Source organism: Geotrypetes seraphini, chromosome 4 (assembly GCF_902459505.1).
Source record: "Geotrypetes seraphini chromosome 4, aGeoSer1.1, whole genome shotgun sequence".
NCBI classification, from domain to species: Eukaryota; Metazoa; Chordata; class Amphibia; order Gymnophiona; family Dermophiidae; genus Geotrypetes; species Geotrypetes seraphini.
Genome location: NC_047087.1, coordinates 313,181,589 through 313,200,672, shown reverse-complemented (window position 1 = coordinate 313,200,672; position 19,084 = coordinate 313,181,589). Strand labels below are relative to the sequence as shown.

The following is a 19,084-nucleotide window of genomic DNA, read 5'->3' as shown; positions in this document are numbered from 1 at the left end:
CAACCTGGCGAGGGTTGAGGTTGGACACCCCTGGATTAGAGGGATGCTAGCCATGAGGAAGAGAAACAGGAGCTTTTGGGCACAAAATGCAGGAAGGCATTGATTTTGAGGGATACAGGGAAAGGGAGAGGAACATAAGAATAGTTGGCAGAGGGTGAGCAGAAATGGAATGGGTGTTAAGATGAGGAGTCAGAAGGACGATAGCCAGTAGATAAAAGAAGTAGGAAGGCTGAGGAAAGACAGGATCAAAGAGCTGCAGGAAGCAAAAAGGTAAGCAGATGTTATGATAATCAAATAAATAGTACACCAATATTTGTTCATTATGGTGGTGGATTCCAATATCTGTGGAGATAATGATGTATGGGTCCACACCTTTCTATGGTTTATGTCCTAGATATATTTTATGTGGATTATCCAAGTGTACATTTTTGAATAAAGCCTGCATCTTGAACATCACTATCTCCACAGATCTTTTTGTTTTCGCTGGAATTTGAATTGTATGTGGGGCTAAAGGGTCAACTCTTTCTTTGTTTTCCGGTAGATTCCAGTATCTCAGGCTTATTTAATCACCTATGATAGGATAGAAACATAAAAACATGATGGCAGATAAAGGTCTAATGGCCCATCCAGTCTGCCCTTCCCCACTATCCATTATCTTTTCTTTTCCCTAAGAGATCCCACATGCCTGTCCCACACTATCTTGAATTCAGATACAGCCTTCGTCTCCACCACCTCCACCGGAAGACCATTCCACGCATCAACCACTCTTTCTGTAAAGAAGTACAGTCAAACCTTGGTTTGCGAGTAATGCGATTTGCAAATCGTGCCTCGCAAACCGAGCGTTGACTCGATTTGCGAGCCCCCACACCCGAGAACCGGCATCGCCCCCCTCACCCCCTCCCCCTGAGACATTGTCCGCCTACCCAAACCCTTACTGTGATCTGGCACTGGCACGCAGCACCAACCCAAAGGACATGCCGGTGCTGGAAGAGCCTGCCTTTTGCCATTGATCTCTACTGGGCTGGGCCAGGCCTTCTGGCTCTCACTCTCTTTGAGACTGAGATTCTCGGACAGAGCGGGAGCCAGAAGGCCTTGAGCATGCATAGATGCTCAAGGCCTAGCCAGCAGAGACAAGCGGCAAAAGGCAGGCTCTTCTGGCACTTGCATGTCCTGTGGGTTGGTGCTGCGTGCCAGTACCAGATCGTGGTAAGGGTTTGGGCGGGCGATGCCGATTCTCATGGGTGGGGTGGGGTGGAAGCACCAGTGGCCTCAGGGGTGGGGGGGTGGTCCTTTTGGGTTGTGGTGGGGTGGGGTGGAAGCGAGCAGTGCCGGAGGCCTCGTGGGGTGTGTGTGTATGTGTCTGTTTTGGAGATGTGGAACCAATCATGCGAGTTTCCCTTACTTCCTATGGGGAAACTCGCTTTGATATATGAGCACTTTGGTTTACGAGCATACTTCTGGAATGAATTATGCTTGCAAACCAAGGTTCCACTGTATTTTCTTACAGTACTCATATACCCACCCGTAATCACTATTCAATCTCTCAGGAAGCTCCATTTTTTCATGTATTCTTTACCCATGGAACTTAAATTAGTATGTAACTTGTTTATGTAACTTTTCTATTTTAGGCTCCTTATCATTCGCTGACTGTCCAGCCTTCTTCCAATGTGAACCGCCTAGAAGTCAACTGACTATGGCGGTATAGAAAAATAAAGTTATTATTATTATTAGTCCAGAATTTTCCTTAATTTGAGAAAGACTCACCTTCTGAACACTATTCTTTAACTTGAATAAACATAACACTGTGTGTAAAGATGAAAGAATTAGGGGGAAGGGTGTAGGCTATGATGTATAAAGAAAAGATGACTTGGGAGTTAAGAGACTAATTGGGTCACTGGCCTCCATAATGACTGCTAAGCCCTGAGCTGGGTCCCTTTACTAAGATTTCTGACTGAGGATTTCACTGGAGGAAGCTTTGAGCTGCTGGTTTCTATCGGTGTACAGACAACTAATAGAACTCTTTAGCTGATAATTCTATGTTGATATCCACCGATTCTCCTTCTTCTACTATTGTCTATTAATGATCGTTAAGATTATGCTTTGTTAACCAGTTCAAGTCCCCTAGGGCAGGTGTAGGCAATTCCAGTCCTCGACAGCCGAAGCCAGGTCAGGTTTTCAGGATATGCACGAGATTAGATTTGCATCTCAAGGAGGCAGTGCATGCAAATCCATCTCATGCATATTCATTGTGGATATCCTGAAAACCTGGCCTGGCTCCGGCTCTTGAGGGCCGGAATTGCTTACCCCAGCCCTAGGGGAATGACCCGGTATATAAGATCAAGGATTAGATTAGATTAGTAAACTCTTACAATTTATTAGTGTTTAACCATGAAGAGGAGCAAAAGAGAGCAGAGGCAAGGGCTGGGAGGGGGTGGGGTTTAAAATAATTTCTTAGGTTTTTTTCTTATTACAATTGTTGTACTTATTTTTCATTGAGACATCACTGGTTACCTATATAGAGAGAATAGGTTGTTTATTAATACTATGTTTTCTCTTTGAATAGAGAATTACAAAAGATTTTTTTTACTCAAATTTGAGACACTAAAAATCACTAGGCTGATCTGGATTACCCTTTTTTCCCTGTGAAATTAAAAAAAAAAATTGTTATTCACAGCAAAACAAAATCTAAGTGCCAGCAAATTGCTCCCAACCTTGTGCGCTTCTTTGATGAGCTGATCACAATAATCAAACCAAGACAGAAATGAGATCAAGGCCCGCTTGCCAGGAAAAGCAGATGCATCTTCTTTATGACTGTATGAATCCAGACTGAATGGAAAGAAAAACAAGCTGTTAAAAGCCCGCCAGAAACAATGCACAGAGACATTTCCCATAGCTCATCTCTCCTGTCTCTAGCCCCCCCCCCTAAGAAAATATAGAAGGTTGGAAATGAAGCAGATTCTTTTGCAACAGCATCAACAGCGAAGTAAATGGATAGCCACTGCTCCCCCAAATGAAATTGTTATGAGGTCAGAGATGAAGGGGAAGGGGATGGAATTTCATATACCGTGTTTCCCCGAAAATAAGACAGTGTCTTATATTAATTTGGGGTCCAAAAAACACACTAGGGCTTATTTTCGGGGATGTCTTATTTTTTTCATGTACAACAATCATCTCTCCCTTCCTCTCCTTTACCCCAATTCTTCCTCTTTTCTTTCTTCCCTCCCCCCTCACCAACCCTCCCAGCGTGAGACTGCCATACCTCCGTTCCAAGGCCTCCTAAAATAGCAGGGACGGGAGTTGCTGAATTGGCGAGTCTGATTTTTTTTCTGCAAGTCAGGCAGCACTAGTGTCAGGGATGGAGTCAGGGACATTCGGAGGGGCGGGGGGGAGGGAGGTGCTTTGCGAGTCAATCTTAACTAGGGATTATTTTTGGGGTAGGGCTTATATTAGGAGCATCTTTAAAAATCATGCTAGGGCTTATTTTCAGGGAAACAGGATACTGCCTTTCTGTGGTTATAACCAAAGCAGTTTACACATTATATCTAATCTAATCAGGGATTTATGGGTCGCACTATGCCTACATAGGTTCAAGGTGACTTATAAAAATGGAATATGGAGAATTGAAAAGAGCGGTAAAAGAAATCTTAGGAATCCTTGGGAACTGAAGAGACAGAGAAGACGTGCTGTGAAATTAAAGGGGAATTTGATACTACTATAAGGTGTTGCTGGAGGTACCGTACATTAAAAGAACATATGGGGAGGAGCATGTGCGACAAGAGAGATAGCGTGTTTAGAAGAAGCAAGTCATGAGGTAGGTAGAGTCTGTTTCAGTCATTATCCAGAGTACTTGGTTCCCTGGTGATAATAGGATGAAGAGTGGTACCATTATATACAGGTAATAATAATAATAATTTTATTTTTATATACTGCCCTACCACATAGTTCTAATCTAGGCGGTTCACATACAGTACTAAAATTATACAATCAATGAATAAAAATGCAGTATACTAAAATAACTACTAAGATTATACAATAAATAAATAAAATACAGTTTACTAAAATACAATAAAAATTCCACAAAAAAGTACTAGCTATAAGATCAATATGCAATTTACCAGTCGATATTCTGGAACATCAGTTTACAAATTTGTCGAATCAATCAGTTTTTAGTAGTTTCCTAAAGGACATATATGAGTGGGCCTGAGAAATAATGGTACTTAGCCACAGATCCATCTTACCTGCCTGAAAACCCAGCAATTTATCAAAAAATCTCTTGTAACGACAAGACTTGCTAATCGGGAAAACAAATAAATATTGCCCTCGAGTAATTCTGTTAGGTTTGTATCGTTCAAAGCATAAAGACAAGTAAATAGGAGCCATACCAAGCAGTACTTTAAAACAGGTACAACCAAACTTAAACAATATTCTAGCCTCAAAAGGAAACCAATGCAACTGTCGATAAGATGAAGTAATATGGTCATATTTTTTCAACCCAAAAATTAGACGGACCGCTGTCTCAGTCTCTTTTGAAGCTTTTTATGAGATCCCAAATATATTATATTACAATAATCCAGAATGGACAAAATGGATTTACAGAGAGCCTTTGACAAGGTGCCTCAAGAACGTCTACTCCGGAAACTGAAGAACCATGGGGTGGACGGAGACGTACATAGATGGATCAGAAACTGGTTAGCGGGTAGGAAACAGGGGGTAGGGGTGAAGGGCCACTACTCGGACTGGAGGAAGGTCACAAGTGGTGTTCCGCAGGGCTTGCTGCTCGGGCCGCTGTTACTTAATATATTCATAAATGATCTAGAAACAGGGACGAAGTGTGAGATAATAAAATTTGCGGACGACACCAAACTATTTAGTGGAGCTCGGACAAAGGAGGACTGCGAAGAATTGCAAAGGGACTTGAACAAACTGGGGAATGGGCAACGAGATGGCAGATGAAGTTCAACGTTGAGAAGTGTAAAGTATTGCATGTGGGAAGCAGAAACCCAAGGTACAACTATACGATGGGAGGGATGTTATTGAATGAGAGTACCCAAGAAAGGGACTTGGGGGTAATGGTGGACATGACAATGAAGCTGATGGCATAATGCGCAGCGGCCTCTAAGAGAGCAAATAGAATGCTAGGTATAATCAAGAAGGGTATTACAACCAGAATGAAAAAAGCTATCCTGCCGTTGTATCGGGCGATGGTGCGTCTGCATCTGGAGTACTGCATCCAATATTGGTCGCCGTACCTTAAGAAGGATATGGCGTTACTTGAGAGGGCTCAGACGAGAGCGACACGTCTGATAAAATGGATGGAAAACCTTTCATACGCTGAGAAATTGGAGAAACTGAGTCTCTTTTCCCTGGAAAAGAAGAGACTTAGAGGGGATATGATAGAGACTTACAAGATCATGAAGGGCATAGAGAGAGTAGAGAGGGACAGATTCTTCAAACTTTCAAAAAATAAAAGAACAAGAGGGCATTTGGAAAAGTTGAAAGGGGATAGATTCAAAACAAATGCTAGGAAGTTCTTCTTTACCCAACGTGTGGTGGACACCTGGAATGCACTTCCAGAGGACGTAATAGGGCAGAGTACGGTACTGGGGTTTAAGAAAGGATTGGACAATTTCCTGCTGGAAAAGGGGATAGAAGGGTATAGATAAAGGATTACTGCACAGGTCCTGGACCTGTTGGGCCGCTGCATGAGCGGGCTGCTGGGCACGATGGACCTCAGGTCTGACCCAGCAGAGGCATTGCTTATGCTTATGTACCAGTATTATCAAAAAAATTTTTATCGTTCGAAGTTTCCACAAGGTTGTGTAACATTTTTTTTTTACTACTAAATTGTCCCAGGGCAATGGAGGGTTAAGTGAGTTCAGAGTCACAAGGAGTTACAGTGGGAACTGAGGATTGTTCAGCCCTTGCTCCTTCTGGGTCCTTGTTTTCTCTCATTCAACAAGCCCTGGTGCTTCACCAAGGGTTTGTAATTTCACATATGGACAGATGCACAAAGAGTCCACAATAGGACTAGTTGCTATAGTGAAGAAGCATACTTAAAAACGCTTACTCTCATTGGGAACAAGAGAATTTGTACTTAAAAACCATCGGTCAAGTTTGGCCTGGTGAAGTAACTGCAATAGAGAAGGTCCTTGGTTTGATTCATGGGTGCGAGTAAAGTCCATTGCTTAAGGGTGACATCTAGTGGCCGCATTAAAAGCCCATGACAGCATTGTTCCAGAAAGCACTTTCATGCATTGCCCTTGGCCTATAATTGTCACTGAAATGACCAGACTAGGTAGGGTAGTGGTGGGAAAAGGGAAGTATAAAACAGGGAGGAAAAAGTGTTGGCTACTTCTGAATGAAAACTTATAGCGTTAGATACATATCATGGATTCAAATGAGCTGGAAACTCAAGAATGCAGTATGAAACAGGCTGGTCAACTCCCACCCCCCCTCACCTGGTCAAATAAATGCAGCTTAATACAGCTGACCCCAGATAGCTTAGCAGGGTTTAAAAAAGGCCCTCACCTGGAGTACTGCGTCCAGCACTGGTCTCTGTATATGAAGAAGGACAAAGTACTACTCGAAAGGGTCCAGAGAAGAGCAACTAAAATGGTTAAGAGGCTGGAGGAGTTGCCATACAGTGAGAGATTGGAGAAACTGGGCCTCATCTCCCTTGAAAAGAGGAGACTGAGAGGAGACATGATTGAAACATTCAAAATACTGAAGGGAGTAGACTTAGTAGATAAAGACAGATTGTTCACCCTCTCCGAGGTAGGGAGAATGAGAAGGAACTCTCTAAAGTTGAAAGGGGATAGATTCCGTACAATCGTAAGGAAGTTCTTCTTCACCCAGAGAGTGGTGGAAAACTGGAACGCTCTTCCGAAGTATGTTGTAGAGGAAAACACCCTCCAGGGATTCAAGACAAAGTTGGACAAGTTCCTGCTAAACTGGAACGTACGCAGGTGAGGCTGGACTCAGTTAGAGCACTGGTCTTTGACCTGGGGGCCACCGCGTGAGCAGACTGCTGGGCACGATGGACCACTGGTCTGACCCAGAGGCGGTAATTCTTATGTTCTAAAAGAGAAGTTCATAGGCCATTATTGAGATGGAAGAAGAAATAACCAAATATTAGCGTAATACACAATTAGCACTGCAAGGTAAATACTCCTAGTTATAATATGATCCAGTATCAGTTAAAACATGTTAAAAACGTATCCTGCGTTGCAGACCTTGATAACCATATATACTTGACTATAAACCAATCCAAATATAAAATGAGGTAACCTTTTATTTCTCCAAGAAGGAGGAAAAAAAAGACCTGACTCGAATATAAACCCGGGGGGGGGGGAGGTTATACTCAAGTGCCGTGCCTTACACTCAGCCCTCCTTTCCTCCCTTCCTACCTAGCCCTGATGCCCCACTAAAGGCCTGCCTAAAGACCTGGTGGTCCAGCAGTGAGCCGGGACAGGAGAAATCCTTCCCGCTTCCTGTTCTGGCCAATTCTACACCATCCCAAAGATTAAAAAATGCCTGCTGTGAATTCCCATTGTAGTTTTGCAAGACCGCAGGAACTCGCAGCAGGCATTTTTGATCGTGGCTCTCACAGGACAGGAGCATAGGAACATCGCTCCTGCCCCGCTTCACTGCTAGAGTACCATGGCTTTAAAGGTAAGGTCTGTAGGGATCAGGGAGGCGGAAGGGAGGTGGGGGTGGTTCAGTATCAGTCGGGACAGGAAGCGGGAAGGATTGCTCCTGTCCCGGCTCACCGTTGGACCACCAGGGCTTCAGGCAGGCTCACGGAAGGCCTGCAACAGATCTGAGCAGGGGCCCAAAAATCTCAGTTTATATAATACAATATTGTCTCTCCAAAGTGTATTTTTAAAGATCAATCACCGAACCCTGTATTGCAACTGCTTACCTGTTTAACCGCATTTTGATAAAGCAGATGCATATCTTTGCTTGGAAATTTGACAAGTACCTTTGCGCCTGCTCTTTTTGCCGTCTTTTTTTCACGGAACATGCAACCCCCAGCAGCCCATTCTCTAAACGTGGTTAAAAATAAATGCACGAGGAGGGTGATCTTCAGCCAGCTTTAATGGCTTGAAACTGAGCTCCTGAGGACAAAAGTGGGCCAAGTCCACTTTGCTACAATAGGAGATCTTGGCCATCTAAGCTGTGAGATACACAGTTCAGTACAAAGAACAGGCAATGTCTGAGTTTGGCTTTAATCTTGATGTATGGAGGCATGGAGACGACCTGATTTTTCTTCTAAGTCTTTAATTTATTTATTTAGCCCATCCTCCCAAAGGAGCCCAGAACGGGTTACAAGACTACATTCACAGTATAAGTAAGACAAACTTTGGTGGGAAAAACAAACGATGTACATAGAGGTATAAATTTCAGCTTTTACAGCATAATCATGACATACAGATTTGGAGATATAGACAGTGGACAGAGGGTGTTTTAAAAATTGCACTATGTTCCGAGAAGATATAGCCTATGGTGGTTTAAATTACATAATTTCCCGTATGGACATAGCCTAAAATAGGTAAAATAGCTTTGTAGGTTTATGCGGCATTGAAGTGTGGTGGGCTTTTGGTCCGGTGGTCCGACGTAAAGGTCAGTCAGGGATGCAGATGTAAGCTAAGGAGCTGGATTTGTAAAGAGGAAGGTTTTCACGGCCTTCCAGAAGTTCCATAGACTGTTTAAAGATCTGACAGATGGGAGGATGGTGTGCCATAATCTGGGTATGAAATGGGAATAAGAGCGTTTCCGGGCTGTTTCGGATGTGAGTGAGCGACCAGGTGGAATGACTAAGCCATAGAGGCTATGAAAAGTGGCGTAGGGAGGGTAAATGGCACCCCTTTCTCTCCCTCCTCTCCACCCCCTACACCTTCCCGATTCCCCCATCCCTTTTTTAATTGTCCTGGAGAGAGCTGCCCGCGTCGTGTCGGCTAGCCCTCTGACGCCAGAGAGAGGCGACACTAACACAGGCAGCAAGTTCGTAATGTTGCTCGTGTAGGAAAAATTAAAGAGGTATGAGGGAAGGAACGCACGCATGCGGCGGGGAGGGGGATGCGGAGGACGAGTGACTACGCCCTTTACAAAGCCCGTGCCTGGGGCGGACTACATCAGTGGCTATGAATCAACGCATAGCTGAAATATTGCAAAAAGTGAACATAATCCATTTTTGCTCTGAAAGGCTCCATTGTGTCAGGTTGAGGACAGTCAAGAACATAACAATTGCCACTGTTGGGTCAGACCAGTGGTCCATCATGCCCAGCAATTCGTTCAGGCAGACCAGTGCCCTACCTGAGACTAGCCTTACCTGCATACGTTCTGGTTCAGCAGGAACTTGTCTAACTTTGTCTTGAATCCCTGGAGGGTGTTTTCCCCTATAACAGCCTCCGGAAGAGCGTTCCAGTTTTCCACCACTCTCTGGGTGAAGAAGAACTTCCTTACGTTTGTACGAAATCTATCCCCTTTCAACTTTAGAGAGTGCCCTCTCGTTCTCCCTACCTTGGAGAGGGTGAACAACCTGTCCTTATCTACTAAGTCTATTCCCTTCAGTATTTTGTCTAACTTTGTCTTGAATCCCTGGAGGGTGTTTTCCCCTATAGCAGCCTCTGGAAGAGCGTTCCAGTTTTCTACCACTCTCTGGGTGAAGAAGAACTTCCTTACATTTGCACAGAATCTATCCCCTTTTGACTTAAGAGAGTGCCCTCTTGTTGTCTCTACCTTGGAGAGGGTGAACAACCTGTCTTTATCCACTAAGTCTATGCCCTTCATTATCTTGAATGTTTCGATCATGTCCCCTCTCAAGATGTAATGTGCTGAAGTTGAGGATGTTGGCGATTCCCTACACAGTATCTGCATTATGAATAGTAGCACGGTAAAAGACCCGAATGGTCCATCCAGTCTGCCCAATAGTTACACACATTATAAAATCATGATGAAATTAAATTGTCTTTTTTCCTTGATATTTCTGGTCCGTAGACTGTAGAAGTCCACCTGGCACTGCCAAACTATTACTTTGCCCTCCAGTGCCTGAAGTACCAGCTGCAAAACATAACCCATTTGGGGAGGAGAGCCAGCTACCATATGTGAATTTGAACTTGCCTTGAGCATGAGTTTGGAAAGGTAAGAAATCAAATCAAATTCTTTGTTACTTTTATGAAACATGTCTGGCCAGTTTATCTCCAGTTTTGATTAAGTATCAATAAATAACTTGAGAACAGCCTTTTTTTTTCCTATGAATTAGCACATAAATTAAAATAAGTAGGAAAAAGCTTTTGAATACTTTTGCGAGAGACTGAAAACACTTTAAAAATGCATGCAGTGCTTTTGCTTTTCAATGATTTCCACTCAATCATTGCTCCTCCTCTCCTGTACAAATCCAGAACTGTCTGGGCCTTTGTCCAGGGTAAAAAATAGAGATGTTGAATCAAAAAGCAAGGTGGCTCAAAGGGTGGAGTTTGTCTCTCAAATCACACTAGATTTGGTTATTTTTTTGCATGAACACAAAAGAGACAAATTTCATTTTCTTACCCCCAGTTAATTGCTTCCACTGTTTCTATATCCAAAGGATCCACAGACTGAGCCAGGGCCTTATAGAGTGAGGTGAGCCTGTCTGTCAGCAGTTCACACAAGCATGTATTCTGGACCAAGCACTTGGCTGCCGCCAACTCCGGCAGACTAACCAAAAGCATCAAACCCTCACATGCCTTCACAGCTATCCGACCATCCTGCAAAACACACAGACAGCAGTGAGCGAGTGGACAGGATAGCTCTCCCGTTCCATCATTCTAGTCTGTACAGGACCAGCTCAGTCTTCCATCCAAATGGGATAGAGTAACTTGTCTGAAAAACACCTGGAGTTAAAATGCACAATAAGGCCCAGTAAAAAGAAAAGCAGAAAGAAATTACAGTAGCATAACACAGTGTCAGATAATTACTCATATAATTCAGTAAAATGCAAAGTACCAACACAAAAGCTCGCATCAATCACTGTATAACAATTATAGGAAGGAACAATAATTTCTTATTGGGATCAGCAGTGCTATATCACTGCAAACTTGCTGCAAAATAACCTTTTTAATGCATGTTCCTATTCAAAGCCTTCCAAAAGAAAGAGCCAGATAATGGCATCTCCTTCACAGCACTTGTATTAAACAAAACCAAGTGGTTCTGGGCACATGAAAACAAGAACCAGAACAAGAACTGCTACTCAAAATAGGCTGCACAGAGAAATGTGTAGATTTTAAAGAAGGGAGAAAGAATGCACTGTGAAATTTTCACTTCATCTTACTTCAAATGTACTATAGACAGAAATTCATAACTGACATTCTTTGTCGCCTAAATAAAAAGTAACAGGTTCGAGATGAGACAAGAACTGACCGGACTTTTGGTGAGATTCAGCAAGGAGTTCACCAGGTTGTAGTCTTGGTTTGTATACTTGGCTGAAGCCCCAATGGGTGTCGTCAATTCTCCTGAGTACATTGATGGAGGCAGATCATCAGCCGATGAAGAAAGGCGATTCTCTTCCGTTTGCTCCGCCTTACCAGCACCACAAACTCCTTCAGTCTGCTCTGAATCTGCTGTCAAGGGCCTCGCGTTCCTCGATGAATCTCCCAGAGGTAGGTCTGAAGGGCCTTTGAACGCTGGACCCCTCAGTTTGCTCTAGAAATGATAACATTGTGTCTGTAATATGTTTAAGGCCAAATTGCTGGGTTATCAGAAATTTTCTCAGAAAAAATAATCACTGAAACACTAACTCAACTAAAGCATCCAACTAGAGAATGACATGGGGAAAAAAATTGGTCCCTTTGACCACTGTCCCTACCCCATCCCCGCAGCATCCATACAAGCCTCAGTACTGCAATATTTAGCTTATTCCTTCCTTATAAATCAAGTTCTGGCTGTTTAACTAAAGAAAGAGATGTTCAGCTGGCAGGGCTTTGTTTATAAATTTTTATCAACACAACTAATATGCTACTTTATCCTAAAGCAAAGAAAAGAAATAGAATTTTTTTTTCTACCTTAGTTGTCTGGTTTCTGCTTGCCTCATCTTCTCATTCAATTCCTTCCATCCACTGTCTGTCTTCTCTTTGCGTCTTCCATTTGCTCTGTTCCTGTGCCTCTCCCTTCACCACCACCCAATTGGTCTGGCACCCATCTTCTTCCCTCTGCTCTCCCCATAATCTGGCATCTCTGTCTTCTTCCCTTCTAGCGTCTTCTCCCCACTCTCTGTTCCCCATTTCCCTTCAGCGTCTTCTCCCCACTCTGTTTTCCCCATTTCCCTTCAGCGTCTGTTCATCCCCACCCCCCTTCAGTGTCTGTTCCATTCCTTTCCACCACTACCATTCCCTCTCGCCACCCCTCTTCAGCGCTCCTCGCGCGGTCTGAGCATCTCCCTCCCCCCCTTACTTTCCTGTTGCGTCAGAGGAGAAGCTTCTGCCTGCAGACGCACGCGACTTCAGGCTGGCTGTAGCAGCCTGCACAAATTACACTATTACGCCAGAAAGGTAAGGGGGAGGGAGGGAGATAGATGCAGCCTGTAGGTAGGAAGGAGGTGACCGCATACGTTCCCTCCGCTTCACAGTGCGGTGGATGGCCTTGTCCCCATACCCGCAGTGAGCACTTTTTTCCCCCCACCATTTCAGTGGGTTACCCGTGGCTAGCCATGGATAACAGCTACCGTGTCATTCTCTACATCCAACTAAACTAAACCTTAAGCTTATATACCGCATCATCTATAATAAAACACTTAGTTAGCACTCCGTGCCTCCGCATGCGCATCTAATAGAACTCTCCCCTACTTGAAGGAGCCTGCGGCGGTTTCTTTATCACGCTCCCTCGGCAACACTGCGAGCCCAGAGCCAGTAGCGACCACCATGATGGCGACTTCCCCCCCCCCCCCCGTCCTCTCTCCATCTACCGAGGAAACTCTGGGCAAGACCAAAAAGAAAACTAAAAACAAGCACTCCGGAGGAGGGGGAAAGGGGCGCTTCCATTTGTGGCAGGGAAGAGCGGGGCATCTCGGTGATGGATAGTGCCAGGAACCAATAGGGAGCTAGAGGTGCAACTGCCTAGCCAATGAGAAGGCAATGTCTCTGCTTACCCCATGGAGCGGTGAACTGCACAACGCAGCCCGAAGGAAGCATAAATACCAGCAAGCAGGTAACTCAGCCACAAGACAGGCACTCACCCCAAAACCTCAGATGAAACAACACCACTCCACCCCTACTACCACATATCAAAAGCCAAAACCAATATATGTAACTGATTTCATTGGACCAGGGTCCAAGCCACACTTCAGAGGCAAAAGGGGTCAAATAGGAAAAGGGAACTAGGGGCTGAAAAAAAGGGGTAGGTGGGAGAAGGAGGCTGCAAAAGGGCTCTGACGGGGGGTGTTGGTGGGGAACCTCTCCACTTTACTTAATAGGGATTGCGCTGCCTCGCGCTGCTGTGTTGGGGGGTGTAACCCCTCACATTATATTGAAAACTTAACTTTTTCCCTAAAAAATAGGGAAAAAGTTAAGTTTCCAGTATAATGTGGGTTTACAACCCCCCAACCCAGCGCGATCCCTATTAAGTAAAGTGGGGGGGTACCCTACCAACACCCCCCGTCAGAGCCCTTTAAAAGAAGGTTTTCCTGCGGCGCGCTGAAGTCTTGCGCTGAATTGTCGGCATGCGTTTGTCTCGCGCGCTTAAGACTATGAACCGATAGTTTGGAGAAGAGGGCTGGAGCTTGGTGAGTTGTAAGAGAAGGGGTCTGGGTCTGGATTTGGGGGCTGAAAAGGAAGACAGGTGTGATAAGGAGACTGGGGCTAGAACTGAGGGCTGGAAGAGCAGATACGAGAAGGGGTTTAGGGTTGGGGGCTATAAAAAGAGAATATGTGAGAGAAGGGGGCTGGGGATGAAAAAAGGGGGAGATGGGAGAAGGGGGCTAAAAAAGAGGGAGATGGGAGAAGGGGGCTACAAAAGGGGGCATGTGAGAGAAAAGGGGTGAAGATAGGAGCTGGAAGAATAAGTGAAGATGCAGAAGCAAAGGTTGATGGGGAAAGGGGGAAGGGAGAGGGAATTCTATGGAGGTGAAGGACAGAGAAAGGGGACAGATTTTTAAGTTGGTGAAAAAAGGTGGAAATAGGGAAGGTAAAAGGGGAAATGGGAGCCTGAATATGGGGGGGGGGCGTTCGCAGGGTGATGCCAGTTCGCGGGCAGGGGGACTCGCAAATCGAGTAAACGCTCAGTTTGCGAGTCACTACCGACGGGGAGATGGACCAGGATCAACGCATATCTCCATCTCCAGGGACGATGGATCGACACCCCCAAAAGAAGCGTAGAGTAATAACCATTGGGGACTCCATGTTGAGAGGCACTGAGGGACCAATATGCAGACCGGATATGCAGTCGAGGGAGGTCTGCTGTCTACCCGGAGCCAGAATAAAAGATGTGACCACCTGTCTCGATAGACTTCTCAGGCCCAAGGACCACTTCCCCATGCTGCTCATCCACGTCGGAACGAATGACACTGCTAAGAACACCCTGGAGGACATAGCTAGAGACTTCGGAGCTCTGGGAAAGAGGCTGAAGCAGACAGGAGCACAGGTAGTATTCTCTTCCATTCTTCCTGTTAGGGGCAGAGGAAGGGACAGGGACGAACGCATCCTGAAGACGAATGAGTGGCTACAACGATGGTGCCGGGAGATGAACTTCGGATTCCTGAATCACGGAGAGACACTGCAGGGACTACAGGGACCAGACGGACTCCACCTGACCAACAGAGGTAAGAATGTCTTTGGACACAGACTAGCCCGCCTACTTCGAAGGGCTTTAAACTAGGTAAGTCGGGGGTGGGTACCCACTTTTACACCGGAGCAGTAAGTAACTATCCTGATGTGGAGAACCAACACTACGCTTCTAAGTCTGAGGTAAGTACCCTTATTGCAAAAGAATTGCTAGGAGACACCTTGACTCAAATGGGAGGCTCACTACAGGAGGTTAGTAAACAGAAAGAGTGGAGAGCTATGTATGTTAACGCACACAGCCTAGGGAATAAATTTCTACAACTAGAAACAGAAATAGTTAATGCAGATCTAGACATAGTAGCAATATCCGAAACATGGTTCACAGACTCTCATGGGTGGGATATAACTATACCAGGGTACAACCTGATTCGACAAGACAGAGAGGGTAAGTTAGGAGGTGGGGTAGCACTATACATCAAAGAAAACATTAAGACAACCAGGATCACGGATGTCAAGTATACTGGGGAATCTATCTGGGTAAACCTGGCCAGAGGCGGAGAAAAATGCCTGTACCTTGGTGTGATATACAGACCTCCAAGACAATCGGAGGACAAGGACGCAGAACTAATTGAAGACATTGAGAATATCACCTTACGGGGGGAGGCTGTACTATTAGGAGACTTCAACATGCCTGATGTAGACTGGAACACACTATCAGCGACAACTTGTGATAGCAGGAGGATATTAACGTCCATGAAGGGAGTACGGCTCAAACAAATGGTACTCGAGCCCACTAGGGCCCAGGCCATCCTGGACCTGGTACTTACGAATGGGGAAAGCGTCTCAGAGGTCTCGGTGGGAGAGACGCTAGCCACCAGTGACCATAACATGGTATGGTTTAACCTTAAGAAAGGCTTTCCTAGATCACAAACAAAAACAAAGGTACTCAATTTCCGGGGCACTGACTTCGCACGCATGGGAGATTTCGTCTATCAGACGCTGCAGGTTCAAGAAGTAACTACTAATGTGGAGGCTATGTGGTCAACCTTGAAATCGATCCTTCATGAGGCAACTATCCGCTACATAAAATCGGTAACCAAACAACAAAGAAAAAAGAAACCCCAATGGTTCACAGATGAGGTATCGTGCCTCGTCAAGGAGAAGAAAAGAGCATTTCTCTCATACAAACGCACGGGGGAAAAAGAAGCAAACATTGAATACAGGAAAAAGTCTGCAGCGGTCAAAACAGCAGTCAGGGAGGCCAAAATTCGTATGGAAGAAACTCTAGCAAAGAACATCAAGAAAGGGGACAAATCCTTCTTCAGATACATTAGCGACAGGAAAAAGAACGCAAACGGGATAGCACGCCTTAGAACACCAGACGGGAATTATGTAGAAACAGACTCCGATAAAGCCAAACTACTGAATGATTACTTCTGTTCAGTCTTTACCTGCGAAGCACCAGGGCACGGGCCTCGGCTAGCAGCAAAGCAAAGCATGGAAGACCCATTTCAGAAGTTTGAGTTCACACCAGCTGATGTTTACAAAGAACTGTCAAGACTCAAGGTGAACAAAGCCATGGGACCGGACAATCTGCACCCAAGAGTGCTCAGAGAGCTATGCGATGTTTTGGCGGAACCATTAGCAATACTCTTCAATCTCTCCCTAAATACGGGGAGAGTCCCCCTGGACTGGAAAACTGCCAACGTGGTTCCTCTGCACAAAAAGGGTTGCAGAGCGGAGGCCGCAAATTACAGACCAGTAAGTCTCACATCAATAGTGTGTAAACTCATGGAAACTCTACTTAAAGAGAAATTAGACACAATATTGGATGAGGGGAATCTGAGGGATCCCTGTCAACATGGATTCACTAGGGGCAGGTCATGCCAGTCCAATCTCATCAGCTTCTTTGATTGGGTGACAGGAAAGATGGACTCGGGAGAGTCTCTGGACATAGTATACTTGGATTTCAGTAAAGCTTTTGACAGTGTCCCACACCGTAGACTATTAAACAAGATGAAATCGATGGGGTTAGGTGAGAAACTAACGGCGTGGGTCAACGATTGGCTGAGTGGAAGACTTCAGAAAGTGGTGGTCAATGGCACCCTCTCTGAGACATCGGAGGTGACTAGCGGTGTGCCTCAGGGCTCAGTCCTGGGACCATCCCTTTTTAACATATTCATAAGGGACTTGACCCGAGGGCTTCAGGGTAAAGTAGCGCTGTTCGCCGACGACGCCAAACTGTGTAATATAGTGGGTGGAAGCAATCCCACGGATGGTATGACGCAGGATCTGATCAAGTTGGAAAAATGGTCCACGACATGGCAGCTGGGCTTCAACGCTAAGAAGTGTAAGGTCATGCATCTCGGCAGCGGAAATCCATGCAGAACATACACCTTGAATGGAGAAACACTAGCTAGGACTTCAGAGGAACGGGACTTGGGAGTGATCATCAGTGCAGACATGAAGGCTGCCAAACAAGTGGAGAAGGCCTCATCCAAGGCGAGGCAAATGATGGGATGTATCAATAGAAGCTTCGTCAGCCGCAAACCTGAAGTCATAATGCCACTGTATAGAACCATGGTGAGACCTCATCTGGAGTACTGTGTGCAATTCTGGAGGCCACATTACCGTAAAGATGTGCTTCGAGCTGAGTCGGTCCAGCGAATGGCCACTAGGAAGGTCTCTGGACTCAAGGGTCTCTCATACGAGGAAAGACTGGGCAAATTGCAGCTGTACTCTCTAGAGGAGTGCAGGGAAAGGGGTGACATGATTGAGACTTTTAAGTACGTCACAGGTCGTGTCGAGGTGGAAAACGATATATTCCTTCCCAAGGGACCCTCGGTCACAAGGGGGCACCCGCTCAAACTCAGGGGAGGGAAATTTAGAGGTGACATCAGGAAGTATTTCTTCACAGAAAGAGTGGTAGATCACTGGAACAAACTTCCGACGCAGGTAATCAAGGCCACAAGCGTGCTCGACTTTAAGAATAAATGGGACATCCACGTGGGATCCCTACGTGGGTCGAGCAGCACTCAGACTTAATGGGGTGGGTCAGTAGAGTGGGCAGACTTGATGGGCTGTAGCCCTTTTCTGCCGTCACCTTTCTATGTTTCTATGTTTCTATGTTTCTATGTCACGATTTGCGAAAATGTTTTGCTCGTCTTGCAAAACACTTGCAAACCGCGTTACTCGCAAACCGAGGTTTGACTGTATTTTCTTATGCAAGGCTGTGACACTGCTGGCTAGTGTGTGCCAATGAGATCTGCCTCTAGCCCATGTTCAAACTTTTTACTGAGGGTATCCTTTAAAATGAATTACCTCCTATCCCACGACGATCTAATTTCCTCAGAAGTCTTTCATGAGGTGCTTTGTCAAATGCCTTTTGACAATCCAAATACACAACATCATCCGGCTTTATCGTAATAGACGGTGAGCTCTACCTAACAGGGACCATCTCTATGATTACATGTATATCGAGAAGGCAATTTTATAAATGCTACACATAAAAAATCCACTGTTTTACCCAAGGAAATGTCTTAAAACCTTATAAAATTACCAATCAAACTTTGGAAAAACTTTACAACATTGCCTAGGCCTCTGCAGCATTCTTGAGACCTGCAGCTCACAATCATTTGAATTGTGGAGGCAAAGTCCATGTACCTCAAGGAAGAAGTTGACGAGGTAAGGGTCCTGTTTCAGCTTCGCACACACTATACAGAGAAACTGAATTTCTTCATTTTCTGTCGGGTTAGCCAAGACTTCCCCGCAGAGTCGGATTAGTTTCTGTGAAGACAAAAATAATGGAACGGGACATTAAACTGAGAAAGGAGCTTTAAGCTGTTGCATGTACATTTTTCTCCCCCCCCCCCCTTGTTTTCCATTGCTGGGGAGAGATATCATTAGTGTAAGCATTGTGAATGGAAGTGTGGGAGGTTTTCATATGAGATTGTTGACTTACAGGGAATGATTGGGGAAGGGTTTTGAAAAGAGATATGTATAAACTAGTCTTTAAACCCATTACATTAACGGGTGCTAGAGTAGATGTCTGTCTGTCTGGTTTTTTTTTTCTTTTCTTTGTCTCTCTCTCCTTGCACACTGCCTGTCTGTCTGTCATTTTTTCTGTCTGTGTCTCTCCCTATGTCCTTAGTGCCCTCAGTGCCTCATTCCTATGTCTTTAGTGCCCCTTCCTATGTCCTTAGTGCTCCTAGTGCCTCCTTCCCATGTCCTTAGTACCCCTTCCTACGTCCTTAGTGTCCCCAGTACCTCCTTCCTGTGTCCATAATGCCCCCAGTGCCTCCTTTCCATGTCCTTAGTGCCCCAGTGCCTAC

The 19,084-nt window shown here is 45.2% G+C and overlaps 1 protein-coding gene across 1 annotated transcript in view; it reads right to left on the bottom strand.

Annotated features, from left to right (window-relative positions):
- The window catches only part of FAM160B1 (family with sequence similarity 160 member B1), a 118,892-nt gene that overhangs the window by 59,390 nt on the left and 40,418 nt on the right, over positions 1-19,084 (bottom strand). The window contains exons 5-8 of the mRNA XM_033942067.1: positions 18,417-18,539; positions 11,401-11,682; positions 10,552-10,748; positions 2,712-2,826 (exon numbers count right to left, since the gene is read on the bottom strand). Coding sequence (XP_033797958.1) covers positions 2,712-2,826; positions 10,552-10,748; positions 11,401-11,682; positions 18,417-18,539 — 717 coding nt within the window. The remainder of the gene's footprint in view (positions 1-2,711; positions 2,827-10,551; positions 10,749-11,400; positions 11,683-18,416; positions 18,540-19,084) is intronic.